The sequence below is a fragment of the Cricetulus griseus genome, chromosome 4 (assembly GCF_003668045.3).
Source record: "Cricetulus griseus strain 17A/GY chromosome 4, alternate assembly CriGri-PICRH-1.0, whole genome shotgun sequence".
Classification (NCBI taxonomy): domain Eukaryota; kingdom Metazoa; phylum Chordata; class Mammalia; order Rodentia; family Cricetidae; genus Cricetulus; species Cricetulus griseus.
This window is the reverse complement of record NC_048597.1, coordinates 85,482,735-85,509,104: the sequence shown is the minus strand read 5'-3', so window position 1 is coordinate 85,509,104 and position 26,370 is coordinate 85,482,735. Positions and strand designations below refer to the sequence as shown.

Here is a 26,370-nt window from a genome sequence, read left to right as displayed (position 1 = left end):
GACAGCAGATACTCCAGGTGCTGACCAACCAAAAGCAGACCACAAATGTTAACGAGACGGCTTCTGAATCATCTGAAGATTTCATTCCTGCTGGGCGACTCCCACCTTGGGTCACAATTTCCTGTGCTGCATGGAACACACTAAGTACAGTCATGTGTAGGAAGGATGTTTCTGAGCTGGTGATGGCTGAGTGGTCATCACCATTCCTGATGACCCTGAGACCCACAGTATGGAAGGAGACAACTCACACCAGCAAGTTGCCCTCTGAGTTCCATGTGTACACAGCATGCCAGGAATGCCTCAGAACATACAAACGCGAATAAATAAATACATAAGGACATCTAAAAACATTAAAATAAATAAAAGATGTTTCTAAGAATTTTTGTTGTGAATTAAAAAGAAACAGTTATTTTAGCGAAAGAATTAAAACAAAAATCCTATTTTCTCCTGGGATATTTTGCCTAGATACTTGCAAAAAATGCTTATTAATGATAGTACTTATTGTTATATATTTTATTATTGTATATTATTAAGTTATTGTGTAAAATAAATATTTATTAGTAAATATTCATGAACTGAATAATAATAGATATCCAGTAAAGGAAAGGATAGATAATTTCTTATTCAACATCAGTGTAGTAAAGTCTCCAGTATAATAAAAAAGACGTTTCGTGACAAATTAACATCTATCAATCTCTACCCAAAAGAAAGGGTTTTAAGTAATTAAACACCCATTTGTTTTCATCTCAAAATGAAAGTATAGTGAGAACATCAAAAAGCTGAGGCAAGCTGGGCCTGGTGGCGCATACCTTTAATCCCACCACCAGGAGGCAAAGGCGAGGGGATCTGTGTGAGTTCGAAGTCAGCCTGGTCTACACAGTGAGTTTCAGACCAGCCAGGACTACATAGTAAAAACTGTATCTTTAAAAAAAAAGACAGAAAAGGGAAAAGCCAAGGCAATAAAATCGCAACACTAACCTTCTAATGAAGTGCTTTGCACTGTCTCCCTGCCAATAAAATAAATTTCTAAAATTACGAAGTGTGAGGCCATCCTTCTCCAGGCTCTTCGAGCCAGACTCTGCCAGCATACCCGGCTTGCTTTATGGAGCTGGGGTTGTTTTAATCTAATGAGCCAAGGCCTGACTAACTCAGCTCCAGAAAATGGCAATTTCCACAACTTTCCATGAACAAGCACAAGGAATAATTTATTGGCAAGGCCGAGGTTCTGCCAGGGTTTAAATAAGGCCTAGCGTCTCCCCACAAGAGAAGGCAGTGAAATTAGAAGCTACATGGGTGGGAGTGGAGCAAGGGAGCTGGCAGAGGCCCACTGTGGCCAAAAGCAGAATGGTCTGCCGGGACCCGGGTCAAGTACCTGTCGCTTGTGGTGTTTTCTCTAGGTAGACTGCCTGGAGAAATGAAGTCTAGTTTGTCCACAGTTCAGCCATTTTTCAGTCTGCAGCATTACACTAAGCTTTGCTCCCTACTCCCCTCCCCCACCTAGCCAGTCCTCCTACAGTCACTCACTTCCTGGACCCCATCTACAGAGAGCCTTTCATTGTGCTAAACGTAATGACCATTGTCACCATAGCACCTACAGAGGTGCCTGGCTCCTTGTTTCACAAGAAAGTACTACACATGATGTCATTGACTACACATGATGTCATTAACTAAATACACATGATGTCACTGACTACACATGTTATCATTAACTAAATACACATGATGTCATTAACTACACATAATGTCATTAACTAAATATACTTGATGCCATTAACTCCACATGATGTCATTGACTCCACATGATGTCATTAACTAAATACACATGATGCCATTAGCTACACATGATGTCATTGACTACACATGATGTCGTTAACTAAAAAATACACATGATGTCGTTAACTACACATGATGTCATTGACTACACATGATGTCATTAACTACACATGATGTCATTAACTACACATGATGTCATTGACTACACGATGTCGTTAACTACACATGATGTCATTAACTACACATGATGTCATTAACTACACATGTCACTGACTACACATGATGTCATTAACTAAATACACATAATGTCATTAACTAAATATACTTGATGCCATTAACTCCACATGATGTCATTGACTCCACATGATGTCATTAACTAAATACACATGATGCCATTAGCTACACATGATGTCATTGACTACACATGATGTCGTTAACTAAAAAATACACATGATGTCGTTAACTACACATGATGTCATTAACTACACATGATGTCATTGACTACACATGATGTCATTAACTACACGTCACTGACTATACATGATGTCATTAACTAACTACACATGATGTCATTAACTAACTACACATGTCACTGACTACACATGATATCATTAAGCTTTAACGTCTCCTTCCCTGTGTTCTCTCCACTTCATCTTATAGTGAAATGCCTTCAGTTCCCATCATTTTAGGCAGGTACACTTAGTAACTAGATGCCACATTCTGGAAGGTTTAAAAAAAATGCAAAAAGACTCATATGCCAGCCCTTCTCTGTGTCACAACACAGTTGTAACAAACAAGAAAATGATCTCCACACAAGCAATTCCTTTGAGAAGGGATTGTACTGAATTCAAAAACCCAAAGTCAAATCATAATTGGCACCAGATGCTTCAGACTAACAGGTATTTAAACAGAAATCAACTCCGGTGCCGGGTTTATTAGGAAAGCGCCCACAAGGGCTTCTCCAGGGCCTTCCTTCACTTAGCTCTTCGCCTGTGCACCTCTCTAGAGTCAATCTTATCATTTCACACCACTTCTCCATTGTAGAGCAGGGAAAGAAAAAGAAAAGAACCCTGTAGGGGAAACGGCATTCCTTCGAAATCTGCATTCTGTCTCCCTCGTATTTAGGGACCTCATATTTCATCAACCATAGTTGCCATTTCTCCAACATTCTTCTCCCTCCAGTCTAACCTGAAGGGGTCCTAGTTTGCCCCAGCACATTCTTGCTCTATCCCACAAGGATGACTTGCAGACTCCAGACCCTGCTAGGCATCCCAGAGTAGGCCATTCTGAAAATTCACATTGTTACCTCCAGGGACTATGATCTAACTTCACATCCTTTGGCTGATTCTCCCTTTCTTTGTATGGAATTTCACAGAAGTCTCACTCCTCCATCATCTCCAACCTCAAACGCAAAACTGGAATGAACCAGTCTATTTGCTACATTGGGCCCTGCTTTTTAAACAGTGTTGCCTGGTTTTCAAAAGCTTGTGGGTTGTCGCAAGTCTCCTTTTCATATAGACAAATGAGCTAACAAACTTACAAATGCCCGCATAGGTACAATAACATGTTTGCTCTGTACTTCTAACCTCAATGACATCATGCACAGTATGAAAGTTACCACTTGCCTTCAAAGTAAGTCAGAGAATTCGACTGTCCCTACTCTATGGTTCCTCTGTCATCCTTCACACCAGAGCAACCTACAGCTGCGGTCAGCACTGGATAAAACCCCGTAATTTACTGATTTAAAAAAAAATGGTAATATTAGAAACTTCAGCTGGGCGATGGTAGCACACACCTTTAATCCCAGCACTCGGGAGGCAGAGGCAGGTGAAGGATCTCTGTGAGTTAGAGGCCAGCCTGCCTGGTCTACAGAGTGAGTTCAAGGACAGCCAGGGCTAGACAAAGAAACCCGTCTCAAAAATCAAACCAAAAAAATTAAAAATGTCAAAGTGACTATAACCTGCATGTCATGCTTCAAGTGATAATATTCTAGAACACAAGAAAAATAGTTTTGCCTCTCCAACAACCACTAGGAGCACAATGCTAAATTTCACATAGAGTGGGTGCAAACACCTATTTCTTATTCACACTGTAATAATGAGAAATATTTGTGGTTTTAATACGACCATGTTTCAGCACCTTGAGGCAAAGCAGGCCCCGGTACCACCCACCACTGCATAGAGAGCAGCTAGAAGGAGACTCGTAATCCCAGAGCCAATTCCATTTTTTGTGCCTTGATGTTTTTGGCAGGCTTCAGAGTAGCAGGCAACCTGACAGGAGTAATGAATAAATAAACAGCAGTTCTGGGAATCTGCTACTGTGGGAGGCATGGATATTCTGAGCTATCAGATAAATATTCAAATGACAAAAGCTAACTTCTGATTGCCCCTCATGGGGCAACTTTTAGGAATGATTCAGACAACATTCAGAGAGACTAATACTATAAGTTAAAGGCTTCATGCTCAGGGCCTGGAAGAGTACCCCCAACCCATCCATCACAGTCCTTCACGAACCGCCACATGTGAAGATAGGACCCCCCCTTATCTTTGGCCCTTGCATGCTCCCACCACCATCCCAGCGAGACTGACAGCTTTTCCTTCTTCCCCTATCATGGCTCTGAGGCAGGCTGAGCTGTCAACACTTTCCCAAAAGTATGTCAATTCCTTGAGACAGTTTCCAGTTTGGTTTCAACTAGGGAACATTCCTGCTAAATAAGGCGAGGTTCCTTGCTTGATTGGTACAACTCAACAATTAATTCTCAGAAAATAACCTTTCTCAAGTGCTCATGGAGTCCCAAGGCGAAGTGTCTCATCACTGCTCCAACCCCAAGAACTGTGTACACACCCAGTACTAGCTGTTAGGTATTTTTAAATATCCAAAGTGCCATTCACGGAATTAAACCAAAGTTTTAATCCCATATGAGAGATAAAAAGCTACATAAAGAGAAAGGGATCCAGGGCTAGGCATAGCTGCAAACTCTGCAATCTTTTGACTGACAAAAGCCTTGTTAATCCGCATTTGAACCTGCCTAAGTCATACAGCACACTCCTCAGCAAATCAAGTCTGTGCCCTACAGATCTGCTCTCTCCAGCCTCACAGCTAAGCTCCCCCCAGGGATGTGATGTCAGAGTAACAGTAACAGTTGATCTTATAGTTAGAAGGAGGGGGTTTCTTTATCACTTTAGGCTCTATTTACTATCATATAAATTAAACGCTGGGGGCCCGGGTTACTTAATAGCATTACTTAATTACACCTCTTTAAATGTAAAACCAATATCACCACCTAGTGGCCATCAGTGTCCTAACTCACTGAGGATGTAAAAGAAAAGACAATAAAAATTAAATATAAACTTTAAAACTAAAGAGAAGCAAAGAGTAAAAGAGCCAAATGCTTCAGATAAATGGAGCTGCTTCCAAGATTAAAAAGCTTAGACAATGCATCAATGGAAACACAGTCTCTAATATAGTATTTGGCATCCCAGTAGATACTGGGTTAGAGGTCCTGCTTGCTCTGATATCTGAATGCAGGACATAGACAGACACCAGGACAAGAGGTACCATGAAGAGGCCCTGGTGAGATGCCAGTCACAGCAGGAACAATGTATCTACGGATGAAAGTTTCCATCACACTGGACTGAGGTCACAAGCCTGAACAAAAATACTGACAGCTATTTTTTTCTTCATTTTGTTTTCATGTATATGTGCATTTTTTCCTGCCTGTGTATCTATGAATCACATACATGTAGTGCCCCCAGAGGCCAGAAGTAGGTGTCAGATCCCCTGGGAACAGAGTTAGAGATGGTTGTGAGCCTCCCTATGGGTGCTAGGAATAGAACCCAGGTCCTCTGGAAGAGCAGCTAGTACTCTTAACCACTGAGCCAGTTCTCCAGCTCCCAGCCATTCTCTTTGAACAAAGGAACCTTAAAATCATGATTAAGTGAAACAAGCCAGTTCCCAGAGGACGATTACTCCAAGACTCCCCCATCCAGGATACCCACAGCAGTCATATCCAGAGATGGGAATTTTGATGATGGTTACTGAGGGATACAGGAAAGGGGGTGCAGAGAATTGTTTAGAGGTTCACAGTGTTAGTTTTATGGAATAAAGGAGCTCTGGAAATGTACTGCCAACAGGAATATACCTGACTGACTGAACTGTGCCCTTGAGATAATCATTTGTGGGTTGGAGTGATGGCTCAGCCATTAAATACACTGGCGGCTCTTGCAGAGGACCTGGGTTCAGTTCCCAGTGCCCACATGGAGGCTCCCAACCATTTGTAGGTCCAGTGTCAAGGGATCTGATGCCCTCTACTGGCCTCTGCACTGTGTGCACATGGTGCACAGACACACAGGCAGACAAAACACCCATAGACATAAAATAAGACAAATATTTTTACAGTTGCTTTTAAAAGAGAAGAAACATCTATTACAACAGAAAACAACTTGGAGAAGGAAATGAATCTGGGGGAGTCAGGGTAAGCCACACAAACATAGCTTGGTTCTGAGTAATCAAAAGTAAATGGGATTCAACCTGTTCTCTGCTTTCAAAAAAAATCTGTGGAAGGGAAATAAACAGGTAACAAGTTACAACACACACTAGACAGAATACAATGGGTTTGTACGCGACACGGATGCGGAGTGAATCCAGGCATGGTGGTACCTGCTTGTAGTCACAGGCCTTGGAAGGCAGCAAAACTCACCACCAATGTGTGCACTTATGTGGTTTAATGTCATACTAGTGCAGTTACCCTCAGGGGCCAGAAGATGGCTTCCCATCAACAGGTACCCAGAGGTTTCATTATCACTATGAGCCAAGTCCCAGGAACACTGCCCTGCTACAAAGTGCCAGGGAGACTGCCAGACGCATCCATGCACATGCACACGCACCAGAACATGAAGAGAAAGAACAAAAAGGTGGGAGTGGGCATACAGAAGACAAGTATGGAGAGAATTCCATCACCGAGGCTTGATTGGCACAGGGTGTCATCTATATTATTGACAAGAACCATAGCACCGTTTAAATAGAGAGAGATCATATAAACACAAAATTGCCTCTGGGAACAGGACACAGGCAAGGACACAAGGAAAAGTCTGCCCATGGTTCCCACGGGAGTTAAGTGATCCAGTCTCAGTGTGTCTGAGGGCATCACTAGCTACACAAGGTCTAACTGGGGGCTTTCATTGAGTTCATGGTTGCCTGAGCCCAGAAGTGATTTTTCAGGCCACTAGCATTCCCCTCTCCCTGTAGCACCCAACCCTGCCTCTCATCAGCTCTTCTAGTGGAGCAGGCTCCTCTCAGTCTCACAAGACAGCACAGATGGGCAGTCTTGAGGACCAAGGCAACTGATGCAGAGAGAGGGGACTTGGAAGTAGGAGTGGGGGGGGGCACTTCTTAAAGAAGAAATGTCTGCCAGCCATGCTGGTGCACACCTTTAATTTGAGCACTTGGGAGGCAGGAGTAGGCATATCTCTGAGTTCAAAGCCAGCCTGATCTATATAACAACTTCCAAGACACCTAGGGCTACATAGTAAAGCCCTGTCTCAAAGGAAGAAGGAGGCGAAGAGATAGAAAGAGGAAGAGAAGGAATAGAGAAGAGGGGGGACGAAGGAGGAGGGGAGGAGGAGGAAGGAGGAAGAGAAGAGGAAGAAGGAAGAGAAGAGGAGGAAATAGAGGAGGCAGAGGAAAGCAGAGGAGAGAGAAAGAAGAAAGCATCTATAGACAGGACTGCAGACCTTCCTATCTTCAGTCTCATCCCCCCCCAAGGTCAACTATGATTGAAAATACATGGAAAATACTATACATAACTGTCGGCCTTAAAACTCTGAGACACACGGTAAAATATTGTGCTGTCTCAATGCCCTGCCAGGACATCCATCAGGCCTGTGTCCAGCACATCCTCATGGTTCATGCTCACCCACGGTGACTATCAGTCACATCAGTTACAGAGCTGACTACAGTCACACCCTGGTTCTCATCCAAAACATCATGGTAACGTGCTGACAACTCCATTACAACATACTGCTCTGACTACTCAGCTTTTAGATACTGTTAGCCTCTTACTGTGCTTAATTTTATCTTAGGTGATATAGGGGTGTGTGGGTGTGTGTGTTTATGGGGAAAACACGGCAAATAGAATCTGGGTCCATCTGTGGCTTTAGATACCCACTAGGAGGCTTGAACTATGTCCCCACCACATAAAGAGAATGACCTACAAGAAGGTGGAGCCTGTTCAAACCACTTACATTATTCAGAACAACCTGAGATTCAGTTCACACCTCTTTCAAATGTCATCAAAATGTAGCTGTGTGTGTATGTATTTTTCTCTCCATAATCCTGGGATATTACACTATAAATCAGATCAAAGGTTCAATTAATAGCATCCAATTAAAAAAAAAAGCACAGGAAGAGACTTACAGAGGGAGCGTTATGGTAAGATTAATGAATATGTTATTTCAACATGAAAATTGCCTTAAAACTTGTTGCCAAAAGTTTGCATGTTAATTATCTCTCTGTCTTCTAAAACATTATTTCTTCCACTTTATTCTAACATGACAAAGCCATGGTTATAAAATTACATAACTCTTGTAATTAAATATATTCATACCATGAGAGGACACTTTCAGCAATATTCAATACTAAATTAGCACAGAGTCCAGAGAGTTATTCTTATCTAAATGAAATTAATTGTCTACCGATTCAGGAGAACATAAAGATCTCAGTACATACATAACCACCCCTGGATACTCTGAGCCTTCTCTACATACCTGTGTCAGATTCGAAGCCTGCTGTAAAATGCTCCTTCTCAACTGCTCTGCTCTCTTGGCATGAAAAGGATTGCTTTGACTCTGGATGACAAACACAATTTCTTTCAAGTCTGAAACAAACAAACAAAAAGTTCTCAAGTTTGTTTTTTGTTTTTTTAACAGTGATTAAAATAAACTTGAACATAAGTATAAGAGCACAGCTTTCTTTTGGTTTTGGTTTTGTTTTTTCCGAGACACGGTTTCTCTGTATTGCTTTGGAACCTGTCCTGAAACTTGCTCTGTAGACCAGGCTGGCCTCGAACTCACAGAAATCCACCTGCCTCTGCCTCCTGAGTGCTGGAATTAAAAGGCGTGTGCACCAATGCCCAGCATAAGAGCACAGTTTTAAGGCAAGCATTCAAGCAATAAGCTCTGAAGGGAAAATTCTATACTTCTAAAATTCTATGTAAATAGGTGTTTTGCCTGCATGTGTGTATCTGTACCATGTGCATGCAGTGCCCACAGAGGCCAGAAGGAGGCGTCAGATCTCCTGGAACTGGACATAACAGTAGCTGTGATCCGTCATGTGGATGCTGGGAACTGAACCCAGGTCTTCTGAAAGAGCAACCAGTGCTCTTAACCACTGAATCCGTTCGTTCACCAATCCCAGAAATTTTTTATTTATATAGCTCTAGAACCAAAATCTTCTCTATTTTTAAACAACGTCCAAAACTTCCTTCTAGATGTGTCAAGCAAACAAGCTCACTGCACTAAACCAAACCTTAGGGAATAAACTACAACTTTCCCCCTGCATCTGCAAAACAAACCTGCCACACAACCCAGTGACTTTCCAATGGTCCCAACATAGCGCTACACTGTGTATGGGGTGAGCTGTGCCCCCTCCAAATGGTATATGCTAAGTTCTAGCCCTCAAAGCATGATCCTGTTTGGAGTTGGGTCTCCCAGAGTCATCGGGATAAACTGAGGTCATTACAGAGGCTAACCCAGTATGACTACTGTCCTCACAGAGGAAGGGAAACTGGACACTCGCACCGGAATTGGAAAGACAGTGGGAAGCCGAGAGAGAGCCTGAAGGAGATCTTCCCCCACAGCCCTCAGGAGCCAACCCGGAAGACAGCTTCATTGAGGATTTTAGACTCCAAAATTCTGAGATAACAAACCATTTTGTTGTATAACAAAAGACTGGCACAAACAATTTATAGGAAGCAAAAGTTTCCTTTGGCTTAAGTTTTGGTGGTCCCCACGCATGCTCACTTGGCCCTGTGGTTTTTAGGACCGTAGTACAGTGCATCATGGAAGGGACTGTGTGATACATAGTGCCCATTGTGGTTCAAATTTGAAAAATTCCTCACAGGCTCCTCTGAAAGCTTGATCCCACTGCCAATGCTCCTGTGACAGGCTGTGGAACCTTTATGATCATGTTGAGCCTACCTCCAGAAGTAGGTCACTAGGGAGAGCCTTTGACAGTTATCCCGGTCCCTGGCTCCTGGCCCACATTCTGCTTCCTGATTGGCTGTGATTTCAGGAGGCTCTGCATAGTCCTACCACTAAGAACTCTCCTGTCTGAATGACTGAAACTGCTCAGAAACCAGGAGCCCAGATAAACCTTCCCTCCTATAAACTGTTTCTGCAAGGGACTGTGGTCACATGAGCACAAAAGCAACAAACACAACACAGGGCCTATTCACCTCACTGAAGCCTAGGAAACAAAGAAAGTCAGGAAGAAGGTAGGATCCCAGTATCCCCTAAAGGACATGACCTCAGTCACCTAACTTCTCCCCTCTTCCTGATGGTGCTGGGGGCTGGTGACCAAGTCTTCAATCTATAGCTTTTGAGAGAATGTGTCATATCTAAACTACAGCAGCCTTAGCAAACTAATAATGCAGTATTTCAAGAATGTTCTGGATGGCCTTTTATGGTGATACTTAAAAGTGGCTGTCTGTGTCCCATGAGGTCACGAGGATTTTCAAATAAGCAAGGCAATAATCCCTGCTCTACTTCGAAAGGCATCTAGCCAGGACTGGGTGTTATCTCCAAGAAACCAGCCACAACTATCCCACAGAAGCAAGGGATGATGGCAAGCATCACACAGAAGACTGTCACATGGGACACTGGTTGCAAGAATCAACTCAATGCAGCCAGCCTTTGACAACAGTGAGCCAGGAGCAAACCTCCAATATGACTGCTGCTCAGGTCACGTGTCAGAGAAGCACATTGGGCCACCTCAGACTGTGAACTTGTAATGAAAAAACACAGACAAGACAACAGCACAAGGGTACAGTGAGATGTCATCTGTGGCCTCCAGCCAGGTTCATAGCAAATCAATATGAGGACCTTCCTCCCACCAGGCCTCCATCTTCAACAGTTCAGCTCAGGGATGCTAATTTGACTTTAATCGTATCCTATTACGTTTTATCGTTCCATTTGGTTCTAGTGTTCCATTCATTTATTCACTAGTTCAAATATTCACACAACTGATATTCACAATGAGCCATCCAGGTCCTAAAAATAATCAGAAATGCTCTTCAGTTAAATAAAACTCAATAAAAATCTTAAAAGGAGATTCTGAGCAACCTACTGGATATAGCCTAACTCTTTTTCTGGTCTATATGAACAGGAACATTTTGTGGATATTAAGCTGGCTTCCCGGCTCCATACACTGATCACAGGGGTAAGGTTCAAAGGGGAATCTTCTGTCTCGGGCAAAACTTTGTCTTTGATCTGTTCCATTTAAAGCAGTTGTTCTCCACCTTCCTAATGCTGAAACCATTCAGTACATGTTACGGTGGCCCACAACCATAAAATTATTACATTGCTACCTCATAACTGTAATTTTGTTGTTATGAATCATAATGAAAATATCTAATATGAAGGGTATCTGCTAGGAGACACCTGTGAAAGGGTCATTTACTCCAAAAGGGGGTTGCAACCCACACGTTGGGAACCACTGATATAAACTGACACATCAAAGGCCAAGCTGTATAGATGGCTTCTTATTAAGCATGGAATAGGGGCTGGAGAGATGGCTCAGTGGTTAAGAGCACTTGTTACTCCTGCAGAGGATCTGGGTCCAGTTCTCAGCACCCACATGGCAGCTCAAAAATATCTGTAACTCTAGTTCTGAGGGATTTGACCCCTCTTCTGGCCTCTGTAGGTACTAAACACACATGGCACACAGACATACATGCAGGCAACACACTCATACACATAAAATAAAAAAATCTTAAAATGCTAAAAAAAAGGAATGAAATAAATAAGCTTAGGGGATATGCTTTCAAATCTTACCTAAACTGAAGATGTGTTTTTCTTAGTGACCCAGAATCACACCCTTTTAGTCATCCTTAAGAAACAATGTAGAAAAAAAATGGACACAATCTGACTGACTACCCACCAGCAATATACATAAATCTGAATAAGATACAGCAATAAAAATTGATTACCATGAAATAATTAACTACTACTAATTAATTAAAACAGTAACTAAAACAACATGTATAGATCCAGACACTCGAGGTAAATCTCATAGGTAGAAAGCTGTAATACTGTCAAAAAAAAAGGGGTGGGGGGTAAATCTGTATAAATCAGTAATGTACAAAATGTAAGCAGAAATATACATCAATTGTATGATACTGTTCTAATTTACTCTGTTGCAGTGATAAATACCATGACTAAAAACAACTTGTGGAGGAAAGGGTTAATTTGGCTTACAGGTTACAGTCCATCATCCAGGGAAACCAAGGCAGGAACTCTAGGCAGTAACCTGGAGGCAGGAACCAATGAAGAAACTATGGAGGGATGCTACTTAGTGGCTTGCTCTCCCTGGCTTGTTCAGGCTGGTTTCTTATACAGCCCAGGTCCTCCCTAGGCATGGTACCACCCACAGTAGGCAAGACTCTCCTCCATCAGTTAAGAGTCAAGAAAACGCCCCACAGACATGCCCGTGAGTCATGTGATGAAGACAATTCTTCAACTGATGTTTCCTCTCTGGGTATCTCTAGTTTGTGTAAAAATTACAATAAAAACTATCCAGTATACACACTATGTATATGTCACTTAAAAGTGTCCAAGGTTCCATGAGTGACAAGCATAACTGGGGACAAGGACTAAAAGCTTTCAGTTCTCATTAATGTTTTACTTCTTAACCTGGGTGGTGGATACACAGGCATTCTTTGCATTAATCCTCATAGTAGCTCATAAGTCCAGATTATTTCCTAATAAATTCTGTACTACAGCACTCTACCTGTCAAAAGGCTAATCCTATACTCATTGCAGTAAACAAGACCTACTGCCTCTGCCAGTACAGCAAAGCTCCCACTTTTCTTCTCACTAAGACAACAGATCCTCCATGCTGAAAAAGACTATCGAAGGAAAACAAAAGCAAATTATTCCCCTTCCAGGCATCTTCTTCATTCCAGTCCTTTGCATTTTCACGTAGCTGAGATCACACTGGACCTTCCTTTTCTGTGGATTACAATCACGCACACTACACACTCAGTCTGCAAGCATCGCCAGTAGCCCTGCTCAGAGTCAGAAGCACAGGGCAGTGCGGACGCATCAGAGGAGCCAGGGGCTGGGAACACTGAACTGGGTGGAGAGCCGGAATCAATCATGGGGTGTTGCGGGAGCAGGGCAGGTGGTGGAGCCTGTCACAGAGGGTCTGATGAATTTCTTTGGAAGGGCTGCAGCTTTCTGCACGCTTGTACATGAAGGACAGTACCAGAGGAAGAAGTGGGGTTACCATAGAGCCCACAGCCGGCCCTATCTCTGCAGCCTCCCCATGCTCACAGGAGTCTGGAAGCATTTGTAAAAAGATTTATGTCACCCAGGTGATGAAGCTAGAGGGTAGGTGGCCTCAGCCAAGCCAGATCACAAGGGATTTATACACAGGCTAAGATACTTGGACTATAGACTGACTGCCTTCAACTGGAAATGGTACCAGGAGCCAAGTAAAACCTGAGGCATCAAGGCCTTTTCAAAAAGAGAACTATAGACACTGTCCTGGGGACAGGATCCATTTGGTAGCGTTACCTGGGACTGGGTGATGGGGCTGAAGAGAAAAAGGGTGTTGGATAATGAATGACATTCTTCTCCTGGGGCCCCACTCACCCCAGATTAATCTAGCTGTCTGCAGGAGAGAGCTCTCATGCTTACATTCCTGCTGTTCTTTACATCTGAAATAAGAAATGTTTTCTACATATGACCTGAGTGTTCCCTCAGGTGAGTCACAGTCCAGCTAGGCCAGAACTGATCCCCATAGCCGTCTGTGTCATGTCACCCAGCCACCCGACTCTGCTGCCCAGGGATGAGCCCCGGAGCTGTGAGGGGTGAGTCCCCTCTTTCCTGGGCACTGTGGCTGCTATTTTCTAAGCTCACTAGTTCGCCTTCAGCAAACATGGCCACAGCTCACAATGCTCGACAGGGTTTCTCCTCCAGGAATGAGCAATAAATGGATTGCACAGAAGTACTCCACACATGTCAGAAGCCATACGCTGCTCTGAAAAGTGTCCTCCCGAGGTCTTCATGGTAACAAGCTTTAGGCTCGCCACAAACAACAAAATATATCTCGTAAGTATCATCAAAAAGGAAAATTCATTTTGCTAGACTATAAGTACAGGTTTTAAACATTCCTTGCTGGGGATGGGTGTGGTGGTGCACACTTTTAATCTGAAACAGCTGGGTCTTTGTGAGTTCAAGGCCAGCCAGAACTATGTAGTGAGCCCATATCTTTAAAAGAGAAAAAAAAATCCTTTTTTTCAGTCGTGCTTGCTGGCAGACTCCACCTCCATGGGTCATCACTGCCTTAGGCCATGTGATCCGACCCAAGGACAGAGGAAAAAGACGCCAGTTCTGTGTTCCCTATGCACGAGAAACACCATAAGGGCATTGTGCACCTGCGTACTGTTGACTTCGCTGACTACATTAAGGGCATTGTAAAGGATATCATTCATGACCCTGGTTGTCGCAGTGTTCCCCTCGTGAAAGTGGTCTTTTGTGATTCCCTACCGATTTGAGAAGTGGATGGGGCTGTTCACTGTTGCAGAGGGAATCTGCATTGGACAGGTTGTGTTCTGCTGCAAGAAGGCCCAGCTGAATATCAGCAACATTTTGCCCACAGGCACCATGCCTAAGGGTACCTACTATCTGGAGGACAAACCTGCGGACAGGAGCAAACTGGCATCAGCCTCTGGAAACTGTGCCAGTCATCTCCCACAGCCCAGAGACCAACAAGACCCAAGTGAAGCTGCCTTCAGGTCCAAGGTCATTTTTTTCAGCCAACAGAGCTGTTGTTGGTGTGGTGGAGTGGGGGCACAAATGACAAACCTATCTTACATACTGCCTTACATACTTGTGCATGCCAGAAGTACAAGGCAAAAGGAACTGCTGGCCATGTGTATGGGGTATGGCCATGAGACCTGGGAAGGTGGGAACCACCAGCACACTGGCAAACCCTCCACTATCCAAAGAGATGCCCCTTCTGCATGCAAAGTGGGTCTCACTGCTGCCCACCAAACTGGATGACTCCATGGAACCAAATCTGTACAGGAGACGGAGAACTGGAACTTGGGAGCTAATAAAGTATGTCTTTTGGCTAATAAAAAGAAAAAAAAAACTTTCTTGGAGATGATGCAGGGCATTTAAGGGCTGACCACACAAGCACAGGAACTTGAGTTTAGCTCCTCAAAACCTACATAAAGACCAGACTCATTAGGCAGAGACAGAAAAGCCTGGGCAAAATAGCCAACTAGGCTTACCAAATTGGTGAGCTAGCAGTTCAGGGAGAGACCCTGCTTCAGTGCATAAAATGGAGAGCAAATGAGAAAGACATGAGATGGCCACCATCACACACACACACACACACACACACACACACACACACACACACACCTGCACACACGTGCACCCATACACATGCAAATACTCATATGCACACACACACACACACATGTGCATACACACAGGCCAACACATGCACCCATACACACGCAAATATAAATATGCACACTCACCACACCACACATACGTAAAAATAATAAAAGTGCATTACTTACCTATGTCGTGTTTCCTTGATTGACTACTCTGATCCAAATCCTGCATTTAAAATGAAAGAGACAAAGACGGATCCCATCATTTAACTGAACTAGCAACACAGTGAATAATAATGATGAATAACCTGGATAACACGTGATGACAGGACTTGAAGATGGAGCTAAAATGCTTCCCTAAACTAAGGAGGCTACAACAGAAAAGGGCAAAGCAGGAACCATGAGCATCTTCCTTCTTCAGAAGTTCTGCAATAAGGTTGTGTCTTTAAAATCTCTTTATTTTTATTTTATGTGTGGGAGTATTTGCTTGCATGTATGTATGTGCACCATGTATGTGGAGTACTCACTGGGACCAGAAGAGGGCATGAGATTCCCTAGAACTGGAGTTACAGATGGATGTGAGCTACCATGTAGGTTCAGGGAATCAAACCCAGGTCCTCTGCAAGAGCAGACAGTGCTCTTAATCCCTGAGCCATCTCTCCAGCTTGGGCTATGTCCTCTGTATGTGATCTTAGGCAAATGTATGTGATCATTTATTTGGGTTAAAAGCTTATTTCCTCCTGCATAAAATCACATTTTGGGTAAAGTTAATTCTAAAGACCTTGTGAACTCTAAAACACTGTAAGAAAGCCAGACATAGTCCGATTGATGACAGGACCCACCTCATGATGAAACGGTCTCCCTGCTAGTGTCTTTATCTATTGAGCTCAGACATTATGTGTGGTGTTGAATGAGAATGGTCCCCATAGACTCTTATATTGGAAAGCTGGGTTACCAGTTGGTGGAACTGCTAGGAAGGATCATGAGATGTGGCCTTGTTGGAAGAGGTGTGTCACTGTGGATGGGCTTTGAGGTTTCAAAACTCCTACCTAGAATCTCTCTGACTCATGCTTGTGGATCAAATGTAAGCTCTCAGCGGCTGCCATGCTCCCCACCATGATGGTCATAGACTCTGGAACCATGAGCCCCAAATTAAATACTTTCCTTGGCAAGTTGCCTTAATCACAATGTTTTGTCTTCACAATATAAAAGTAACCAAGACAAAATGTCATAAAGAATGTTAACACATGGGGCTGGAGGGATGGCTTACCAGTTAAGAGCACTGCTCTTCCAGAGGACCCAGGTTCAATTCCCAGCACCCACATGGCAGCTCACAACTGTCTGTAACTCCAGCTCCAGTGGATTTGACACCCTCACACAGACATACATCCAGGCAAAATACCAATGCACATAAAATAAAAATAAATAAATCATTTTTAAACAAGAATGTTAACACGGTCTTTCTTGCCTAAGGTCCCACAAAGAGTCTTGGAGGAGGACAGATGATGACAACTGTAATGGCTTAAATGTGTGTCTCAAAACATGTGTTGAAAATGCCATCCCAAGCTAGGAGTTGTGGCCACACGAACTTTAGTCCCAGCACTAGAGAGGCAGAGGCAAACAGATCTCTGGTCTACAGAGTGAGTTCCAGGACAGCCAGGGTTTGTCTTGGTGGGGGCGGGTGTTGCAACCTTCAAGAGGTAATGGATTCACAATGCTATTGTGGGAGTGAGTTCACTATCAAGTGTGGATCTGATATAAATTCAAGTCCAGCCCTCTCTTTCTCTCTGGCACATACTCCTTGCCCTTCTCTGCTTTCTGCTATGGAATGAATGACTCAAGCACAAAAGGCCTGCACTCCTATACCTTAGACTTTCCAGCCTCTAGAAGGATAAGAAATAAATGGCAGTTCTTTATAAATCTCCCAGTCTCTTTCATTTTGTTATATTAACACACATAGCCACTAGAACTCTTGGGCACGGAAGGGTGCCTCAGGGCTGGGGAGCCTGGTCATCTAGACACAGCCACAGAGGTAACTTGATTCTAACCCTGAGTGGGTCACTGGAGACTCACAACTGCTTTGACAAAGCACAGTGTCGACAGCTAAAACTGCCATTTCCAATAACTTCTCTTCAGACTAGGACAAAGTTTCCTTCCTAATTGCTCGGGTTTTTTTTTTCATTTTTGGTATAATTTGTCCATAATTATGACAATTAGACATTACCAACATCCTTCGATTTTCTTACAGGCTGAAATAAGAAACATGGTTGTGAGCCTTTACCAACAAAATCTGGAGCCACTTCAAAGCTAAGGCAAATCCACAAAGAGGAATGTCCTCGAAGACTGCCAAAGGGACCATGAGACGAGGCAGAGGTTGCATTTTATGAAACTGTCCTTGCCTCAAGAGTAGAAAGGCCACTGGGTAGAGAAGATGGCCCTGCTGGTGCTGCTCTGTCAGATCCCAGGATAAACAATCATTAAATACTGATGAAACAGTTAACTTTGGAAGAATCTACTGAGACTGGGAAGCCAAACCCCTTATCTGGAGGTGTTGTTCCAAGCCAGGTTAGTATCCCAAGCTGGTGTGAGAAGACATCAAGAGGCCACACCTGATCAGGAGACCTTCCTACTCTCAGTGCAGCCATGCTGCACACAAGGACACCACTGGCTCCCACCATGACTGCTCCCTGTCCCCTACCTAGGTGTCTGCTTCTTCTTATTAAGCCACAGAACCAGTGCTGTATGGTTGGTGGGAAAACAGAATGTTTAGATGAAGAAACAGCACCAGAAATGATTACAGCTAATGATCCCTTTTCCAAACAAGACAATCATTTATCTCAAAAAAAAAAAAACACAAATGAATTTCTCAGGCCTCAACAGTCATTGGCCATGAACCCAGGATTAAAGCCTTCCTAGTCTCTTCCTGACCATAGCACCAGCCTGGAGGTCTTTAGAAAAACAATCAATACAACCCACATTTGTGTGCAACCAGAGTCACCTCCAACAAAGTGGAAGATGAAAACCATCCAGGCCCAGGGGTTCCAGACGGTGACATTTGGACAGCCCTGGACACCTGCTGGACTTGCCACCACACAGCTTTGCGACATCAGAGAAGACCAACCCGAATCACATATCTTCTTAGTTGGCATTAAATCTGTAGCTCAGACTGGCTGACACAATAGCTAGGGAAATGATTATCTTTTTCAAACAACTCAATCTGTAAACTGTAAAACTAAAATACCCAAAGAACGGTTGAGTTGGGTAGATTGAAACAGAACCAAAATAGTCTTGAGTAATTTCCCCTTTGAGAAAGAAAATTGGGCTAAATGAACAAATTGACAGAACATTTAAAATCCTGTCTTCCGTTTCCCTCATGAAAAGGCTTTTCCAACGAGGAAAGTGCAAGCCTTGTTTTATGATCTCCAATGCCACAAGTTTCTTCCACTGACTATCAATATTAATCAAAAAATGTGCTAGCTGTGAAGGCTGCACATCAACCACTAGACAGACAAGAAAGAGATCTGTTATGAGTGCATCTGTCCCACACAGCTCCCAGATGAGACATGACAACATGACCAAGTCAACCTTTCTACCTGGGTTTCATTTTCTTAAGCCACGGAGCTTTGAACAGTGACAATTCAAAATGTAAGGCTTAGTTGGCAAGTTCTTCTCATAAAAATGATAGGAGAGGCTCAATGGGTAAGAGCACCAGCTGCTCTTGCAGAGGATCAGGCTTCAGTTCCCAGCTCCCACATGACAGCTCCCAATCATCTGTAACTCCAGTTCCAGGGTATCTGCCGCCCGCTTCTGCTTCTATGGGCACTGCACCCGTGTGGTGAAAACGCATGCATACATACAGGCAATACACTCACACTCATAAAAATAAAATTTAAAGATTATTTTAATGTGTAGGTTCTAAATTCATTAAATAAAATTTTAATCCTCCGCTAATAACCCTTGCATAGCACATTATACTCTTTATGAGCAAGCCTCAATCCTATCAAACACACACATTATAATTACAATGGAGTACAGGCTGAGAATATAGGATTCAGAACATTTGAACTTGAACTTCTAATAATCCTGTGTCCTTGGTAAAAAAAAATCGCATAATTGCCTTCAGGCTAAATTTCCTGTTTAACTGGGAATATCTATTTTGTGCTTAGCAATACCAGCATCATTGAGAAGATCAAATTAAATAAAATGTGTTCAAATGCTTTTACTAGCCCTAAAGAGTCCTAACACAGTCAGAAATGCTTAGCATCACTTCCCCTTTGGAGGATCCCATAGCACAGTTAGATACTGCTCCGTTGATCAAAGAAACATTCTCTTCAAAAGACCTTACACCAATTGTGGAGTAAAGTATCGACTCAGTGGAGCCTTAATTAACAGAACAAAACCGAGTCGTGGTTTTTAAATATTGTTTCTTGTTCACCTGTTAAACTGAGCCCATGCAAAGCTCAAGTGATAACGTGTGTGTGTGTGTGTGTGTGTGTGTGTGTGTGTGTGTGTGAGAGAGAGAGAGAGAGAGAGAGAGAGGGAGAGAGAGAGAATATACACATACACACACACACACTTGAAATTCTCCAACATCATCAGTGATCAAAACTGAAGGCTCAGAGAATTTGAAAAAGTGTGACCCACTCAACTCAGCCCCTGAGCCTGGCTTTGCATTCTGAGTGTCTGAGGAATCCGCCAGCTTGGCCACCTGTGGAGTCCTTCATCTGCTCCTCAGGATGTTTTTCCCCACAGCTCCATCTTCAAGGCAACAGTAACCAGGTTTTGGACTCTCCTCACCATGAGAATGCTCTCACAGACTGGAAGATGGAGTCAAGGGTAGGACACCCTGAGACTTGACAAAACAAAGCTACCCAAGTAGGGCTTCTCAGAGATCTATCTCTATATCAAAACACTTGTTCCTAAAATGACTGAAACTAGGCTGTCTGTCTGAACTATTATGTCATAGTTTCCAATATAAGTCTGGGGCCGAGAACATGGCTCATTGGATAAAGTACAGCATGGAGCTTATAGAGCACAGATCCCCAGACGCCATAAAAGCTGGGAGGTACAACGTGGGGAGGAGGATAAAACTTCCCCAGAGTAAGCTCACTAGCCAGACTAGCTGAAAAGGTGAGCTCCGGATCCAGTAAGAGACCCTGCCTCAATATACATGTGGAGAGTGATGGAGGAACACACATACCTGTGAGCATGCATACAATACACATGTGCCCACCCATAACAAAAACAATCAAATTTATTCACAGGTTGCTCTTAAGGCTTCAAAGTCTATATTGATAGCCAGAGCAATAGTTAATTGGTAAAGCACTTGTCACACAAGCATGGGAACCTGAATTCAGTCTTCAGCACCCACATAAAAAAAGCCAGGTCTGGTGGCATGTGATGTAATCCCAGAACTGGGGAGGCAGAGACAGACAGATCCCTGGGGTTTGCTGGCCAGCCAACCTACCCCAAACAGCAAAACCCAGGCCAATGAAGGAGCCTCTGTGAAATGCTGGGTAGGGCTGAAGGAGATGTCTCAGTGAGTAAGAGTGCTTGCTGCACAAACATGAAGACCTGAGTTCAAATCCCCAGAGCCTATATACAAATCCAGGTGTGGGTATGTGCACCTTTAACCTTAGACTATCAAGGGGTAGAGATAGAAGGATTGCTGGAATTTGCTGGTTGCCAGCCTAGCCCCGGGATCAGGGAGAGAGAGACCCTGTCTCAAAGGAATAAAGTAGAGAGGGACAGAGCTGGACACCTGACTTTCTCCACGTGTACATATGTGGGGCATACACCCTAACACACACATCTGTACATGCCCCCATACATACACCACAGAGATACACCACACCACACACACACACACAGAAAGAGAGAGGGGGACTGAACAAGAAACAACACACAAAGCTGACCTCTGGCTCCAAACTTATACAATTATACACTTATACACACACACACAAACACACACACACACACACACACACACACACACACACGTACACACACACACATACACACGCACACATACACACATGTGCATACAGAAACAGATACTGAACACACACATATACAAACAGAAACAGATATTGAAGAATATCTCAATTCATACAACAGCAAAAAAAAAATGTTAACTGTTAAGGATAAAAATCGTTACATTTCTCATTAAATCTAAAAGAATGCTGCAGGAGTGGTTAGATTAGATCACTACAATTAGTACCTGGGAATGCTTGACCTTTTCTTTTATCTCTTCAGACACCAAAGCAAAAGCTAGGAGGAAAAAGAGAAACATGTTTACATTAAAATTAGCAGTCTGGGTTCATTCTCACATTCAACAATTCGGCTTATAATAAGGGGGGAATATTTTTAACAAGATACATTTTGCTCATTTTTTTTAAAAAAACAGCCACATTGCCACAAACAAGTACTATCGGTTCTCTTAATCTTATACGTAAAGCACTGATCACTGTAATGTCAATGAGCTCAGGCTACCAAGCAGCAAAAACAAAAACAAAACAAAACAAAAAAAAGGGCAGAGCAATTAAAATCTTTACAAACAACCAAAAAAAAAATTTTTGATTTAGATACCTTCTTAGCATAGGAAAATCCCTGAGAATGCAGGGGCTGGTAGTACAAATTGCTATCTCCATCTTCCCTGTCAAAGCAACACAACTATCTTTGGGGTGCACTTGTTGTTTGGAACTGCAGGGCTAGAATTGCAGATGCTGCTGTTCACAAGCCATTGGGAGAATATGCAGCATCGTACTGACATTCCAGGGCAGGAGACTAAAGGCATTGAAATCATCCTCCATTCAGGATGATGGAACATTTTCAGTTCGAGTCATAAATAGGCAAAGATCTCCTTAGAGGCACACTTAGGCTGAGCATTAAAAATAATAACAGCAACAATACAACACAGCACTGGAAATATGAAGCAAAATGCTAAGCCAAAAGGTCAGGAAGGGTGGGAACGAAACAACCATGAGCCCTATAGTGAGCTTCTCCTAAAGAGTTAAAGGAGAGCATTGCAGGGAGGTGGTTCAGGTCCTCCAGGCAGCATTCCCAGAGGAGGTGGGCACTGTGCCAGGGCAGGCACATGGCACAGAGTGTTCTAGGACTCCAAGACAATAATGTAGTTTAAGAAGCATCATGGGAGGGTCCTTGGGGAATGCCACTGTACAAGCAGGAGACAACACAACCACTCAGGTCCCTCTGTCTAGCCCCTCCCCTCCCCACTATATCCCCAGACATCCGCTGGCTCACATTACCCATTAACATTTGTTCACAGGAAATCATCTAAGACATGGTCACGCTAAAAAAGTAAATGACTAACACAGTTTAATCGTCTCCATTTCCAGAATGGCATTTCAAAAGGCAGGGTTGAAACGGAAGCACGAGCCAAAGGGACCTTGGTGTGTGGAATTCAGATAAGCTTAGACGGCTTACAAGGTCCTGTGACTGCCTAAATGGTACAGCCGCCTCAACCCTCCCCTACTCAGCCCCACTGTTCATTAGAGAACTCAGCACCAATTGGAAATGCATATTTGGGAACCATTACTAATAGACTCAAGCTCCACACAGACAGCAATGTAATTTTATTGACTAAGATAGAAATAGTACACTAAAGTAGCTCTGAATGAGTGAATGTCTTCATTGTTGGCTGTGAGGTCTCCTCGCTGTAAGGCTAACTCACCAGGCAGCACCTATCTGATCCAGTAGAAGAGAGTTCATTGCCCACCCCCAAATTATTTTCACCATGATATGATCTATGTTTTCACGCTTCACACACATACATGCACCTGTACACACACACACACACACATATCTCCACACAGTGTTAGTCACTCTCCTATTGCTCTGATAAAACACCATGACCACTGCAACTTATAGATGGGTATGTTTGGGGCTTATGGTTGCAGGGGGGAAGAATCATGGAGAATCAGCACGTGTGGTGGCTGAAACAGGATGCTGAAGACTCATGTCATGAACCACAAGCACAAGCAGACAGTGAGTGCAAAGGGTGAGAGATTTCTCTCAAAGCTCACCTCGAGTAACACACCTCCCCAACAAGGCCACACCTCATAGCCTCTCAAACATTGATACCTACAGGCTGAGACTATAGGAGGCATTTCATTCAAGCCACAGACAGGCACGCACGCACGCACGCACGCACCACGCACGCACGCACCACACACACACACACACACACACACACACACACACACACACACACACCAAGGCCCACATCATTAGTAAAGCAGATTTAACACAAATACCATTTAGGAACTGTTTCTGGGTACTTAATATTTTGGGTTTATCTTATTTCTTTGCTCCCAAGAAATTTTCACATTAAAAAACACTCAAGGAGGGGACTGGAGAGATGGCTCACCAGGTAAGAGCATTTAGAGTTCTTAAAGAGGACATGATTCCCAGCACCCACGTCAGGTGGCTCAAAACCACTGGTTCCTCCAGCTTCAAGGAATCTGGCACCCTCTTTATCCCCACTGGCACCTGAACACACACCTGCACAAACCCACACACAGACACAAACATATACACATAGTTAAAAGAAAATTAAATGTTTTAATTAATTAGTTAATTAAACCCTCAAGGAGATACCAAAACCAGAATTATTTAGCAATTAGATGCTGGGAGACCAGCACAGTGGGACCTTGGCATGTACAAGGTTATGGGTTTAACCTCTAATGCCAGTGAAGAAACAAACAAACGTCATGCATGGTCACATGTTAACATCAGTTGGCACCACAGGATTCTGGAAAATAAATGCTGAGAACTAACAGACTAGAGAAACTGTGGTCAGGCTACAGCAGTTTATTTTAAATTGTCCTTTGCCAGGGATGTGATGGCATACACCTTTAATCTCAGCATTCAAGAGGAAGAGTACAGTGGCTATCTGCAAGATCAAGGTCAGTGTGATCTATATAGTGAGTTGTAGGTCAGCCAGGTCTACATAGGGAGAGCCTGGATGGATGGATGGATGGATAGATAGATAGATAGATAGATAGATAGATAGATAGATAGATAATAGGTGGATGGAGAGAGAGGATAATGCAGGAGAGGTAGAGAGATGGCTTAGCAGTTAAGAACACTAGCTGCTCTTGCAGAGAACCCAGGTTGAATTCCCAGCATCCACTTGGCAGCTCACAATCATGTGAACTACAGTTCCAGGGTGATTCAATGCCCTCTTCTGGCCTGTGCAGACACTACACACACAACTAAGCCCAATCCCCAGCACTGGGGGAAAAAAAAAAAAAAAACTCCCCTCTACCCCTATCAGTTCTTATTCCAAACCTAGATAGTCTTGGTTATCATAGAGGCACCATCTAATACCTGGAAGTTTCTTTAATTTGACATGCCTGCAAAGCCGGTGGGCTATGACTTGCGGGGTTGTGTCCGAGGCTTGAGAAGGGAGAGCAGACTGAGGGAGGGCCTCTTTTCTGCACTGGTTCTAGGAGGCACCAGTGCGGAGCCTCTCCTTTAACAGCAACTAATATTTGCCAGTGTCACTGTTTAAAGGAGACCCACACATCAAGGGATACACCGCCAATAAACCAAGCAAGCCCCACAGATCCCGCCTGCAGGAATGGAGACGCCTGGCCTTCCTGCAGAGAAGGCTTAATGTTCACTTCTATCTCCATCCCAAAATACACAGATCTAGAGTTTTTTAAATCCTTTAAAAATAAAAAGCCTGTCATCGTCTCCATCACTCTACTGTGAAATTAAAATCTCTTTTTTCTACAGCAGAGATGACACAATACTTAAACCAACACCGTGAGTATGTTCATCGCTTTCCACTCCTCCCTTATCCTGACATTTTTCTATAAATTTTCTAAACATTTTCTAAACCGAACAAACAAAATTGTGAAGGCACATATAAATGCATTTCATAGGCACATAATAAATCAAAGCATAAAATGATGAGTCATTTGCAGAATTCCTCCCAACAAAATCCAGGTTTCTTGGGAAAAGATGACGAAAGAGAGGTGTAAATGAGTTAAAAGGGTGAAAAAATAAAGGAGTAAATAAGGTTTTTTAAAAAAATGTCCATTTATTTCAGCAACCCTAACAAATATTAACTTTGTATTACCAAAGCAAATACAATTTCTTAATAGCTAAAGTGTAAAAGTCTTAAACTCATTTTTTTGTCTTAATTAGGTCTCCATATTAATAGAACCAAGGCTTTCATTTTCACAAAGTGGGAGAAGATAGGTCACTGCTTTTGGTTTTCTTTTTTTTATTATTTTAATTTCAGCATCTTGAAGCACTGCAGATTTGGGGTATGCTAATCAGAGGAGCAAGCAGAATATATGAAATATAAATAAAAACAGAGGCTGAATAATTCGAAGTGTAAAATGACGGAGTCTGAGCCCTGAAAGTAGAATGTGCCACATTTCAGCAGAGTTCCTGAAGTTGCCGCTCAGGCTTCGTGTCTACATGAGAGGTCCTGTATTTTTAATGTCCATGGTTGACTTCATTCTGATTTTAATATTAAGTCTGGCAACTTCAGAGGGGGGAGGGGGATGTGAGGGGGAGAAGGAGGTAGAGTGAAAGAGAGAAGAGGGTCCTCTCTCCAGCTCACACCCTCCCAGCCAAAGGGGCACCCAGGAATGACCACTGGGACCTCAATGTTCACTGTCTCCTTTCACGACGATTTCTAGGTTTGGCAAGGGAAAGCATTTCCGAAGATTTGGCTTTAATACCTTAATGTGGAGTCGGAGAAATATTCCAAGGTAAACCATGCTTTTACATGCCAAACTGCTGTTTAAGAGTCACTTTCTCTTTTCTCTTTTCAACATGAATTCTGGTGAACTGAGACAGGGAACTATATTTAAAGTGCAAATCCGGGCAGGCAATAGAAATTAGGTCTTTTTCACGATAACTTTAAATAATTCAAGCCAACAAATGTGTGAGCACACCTATAACAGAAAGATAAATCGGGATTTTATAAG

At 43.1% G+C, this 26,370-nt stretch overlaps 1 protein-coding gene and 1 pseudogene across 1 annotated transcript in view; one reads left to right on the top strand and one right to left on the bottom strand.

The window, feature by feature from the left end:
• The window catches only part of B3glct (beta 3-glucosyltransferase), an 83,525-nt gene that overhangs the window by 45,529 nt on the left and 11,626 nt on the right, over positions 1-26,370 (bottom strand). The window contains exons 2-4 of the mRNA XM_027413736.2: positions 21,621-21,670; positions 15,587-15,626; positions 8,538-8,647 (exon numbers count right to left, since the gene is read on the bottom strand). Coding sequence (XP_027269537.1) covers positions 8,538-8,647; positions 15,587-15,626; positions 21,621-21,670 — 200 coding nt within the window. The remainder of the gene's footprint in view (positions 1-8,537; positions 8,648-15,586; positions 15,627-21,620; positions 21,671-26,370) is intronic.
• LOC113830909 lies at positions 14,396-15,176 on the top strand (annotated as a pseudogene).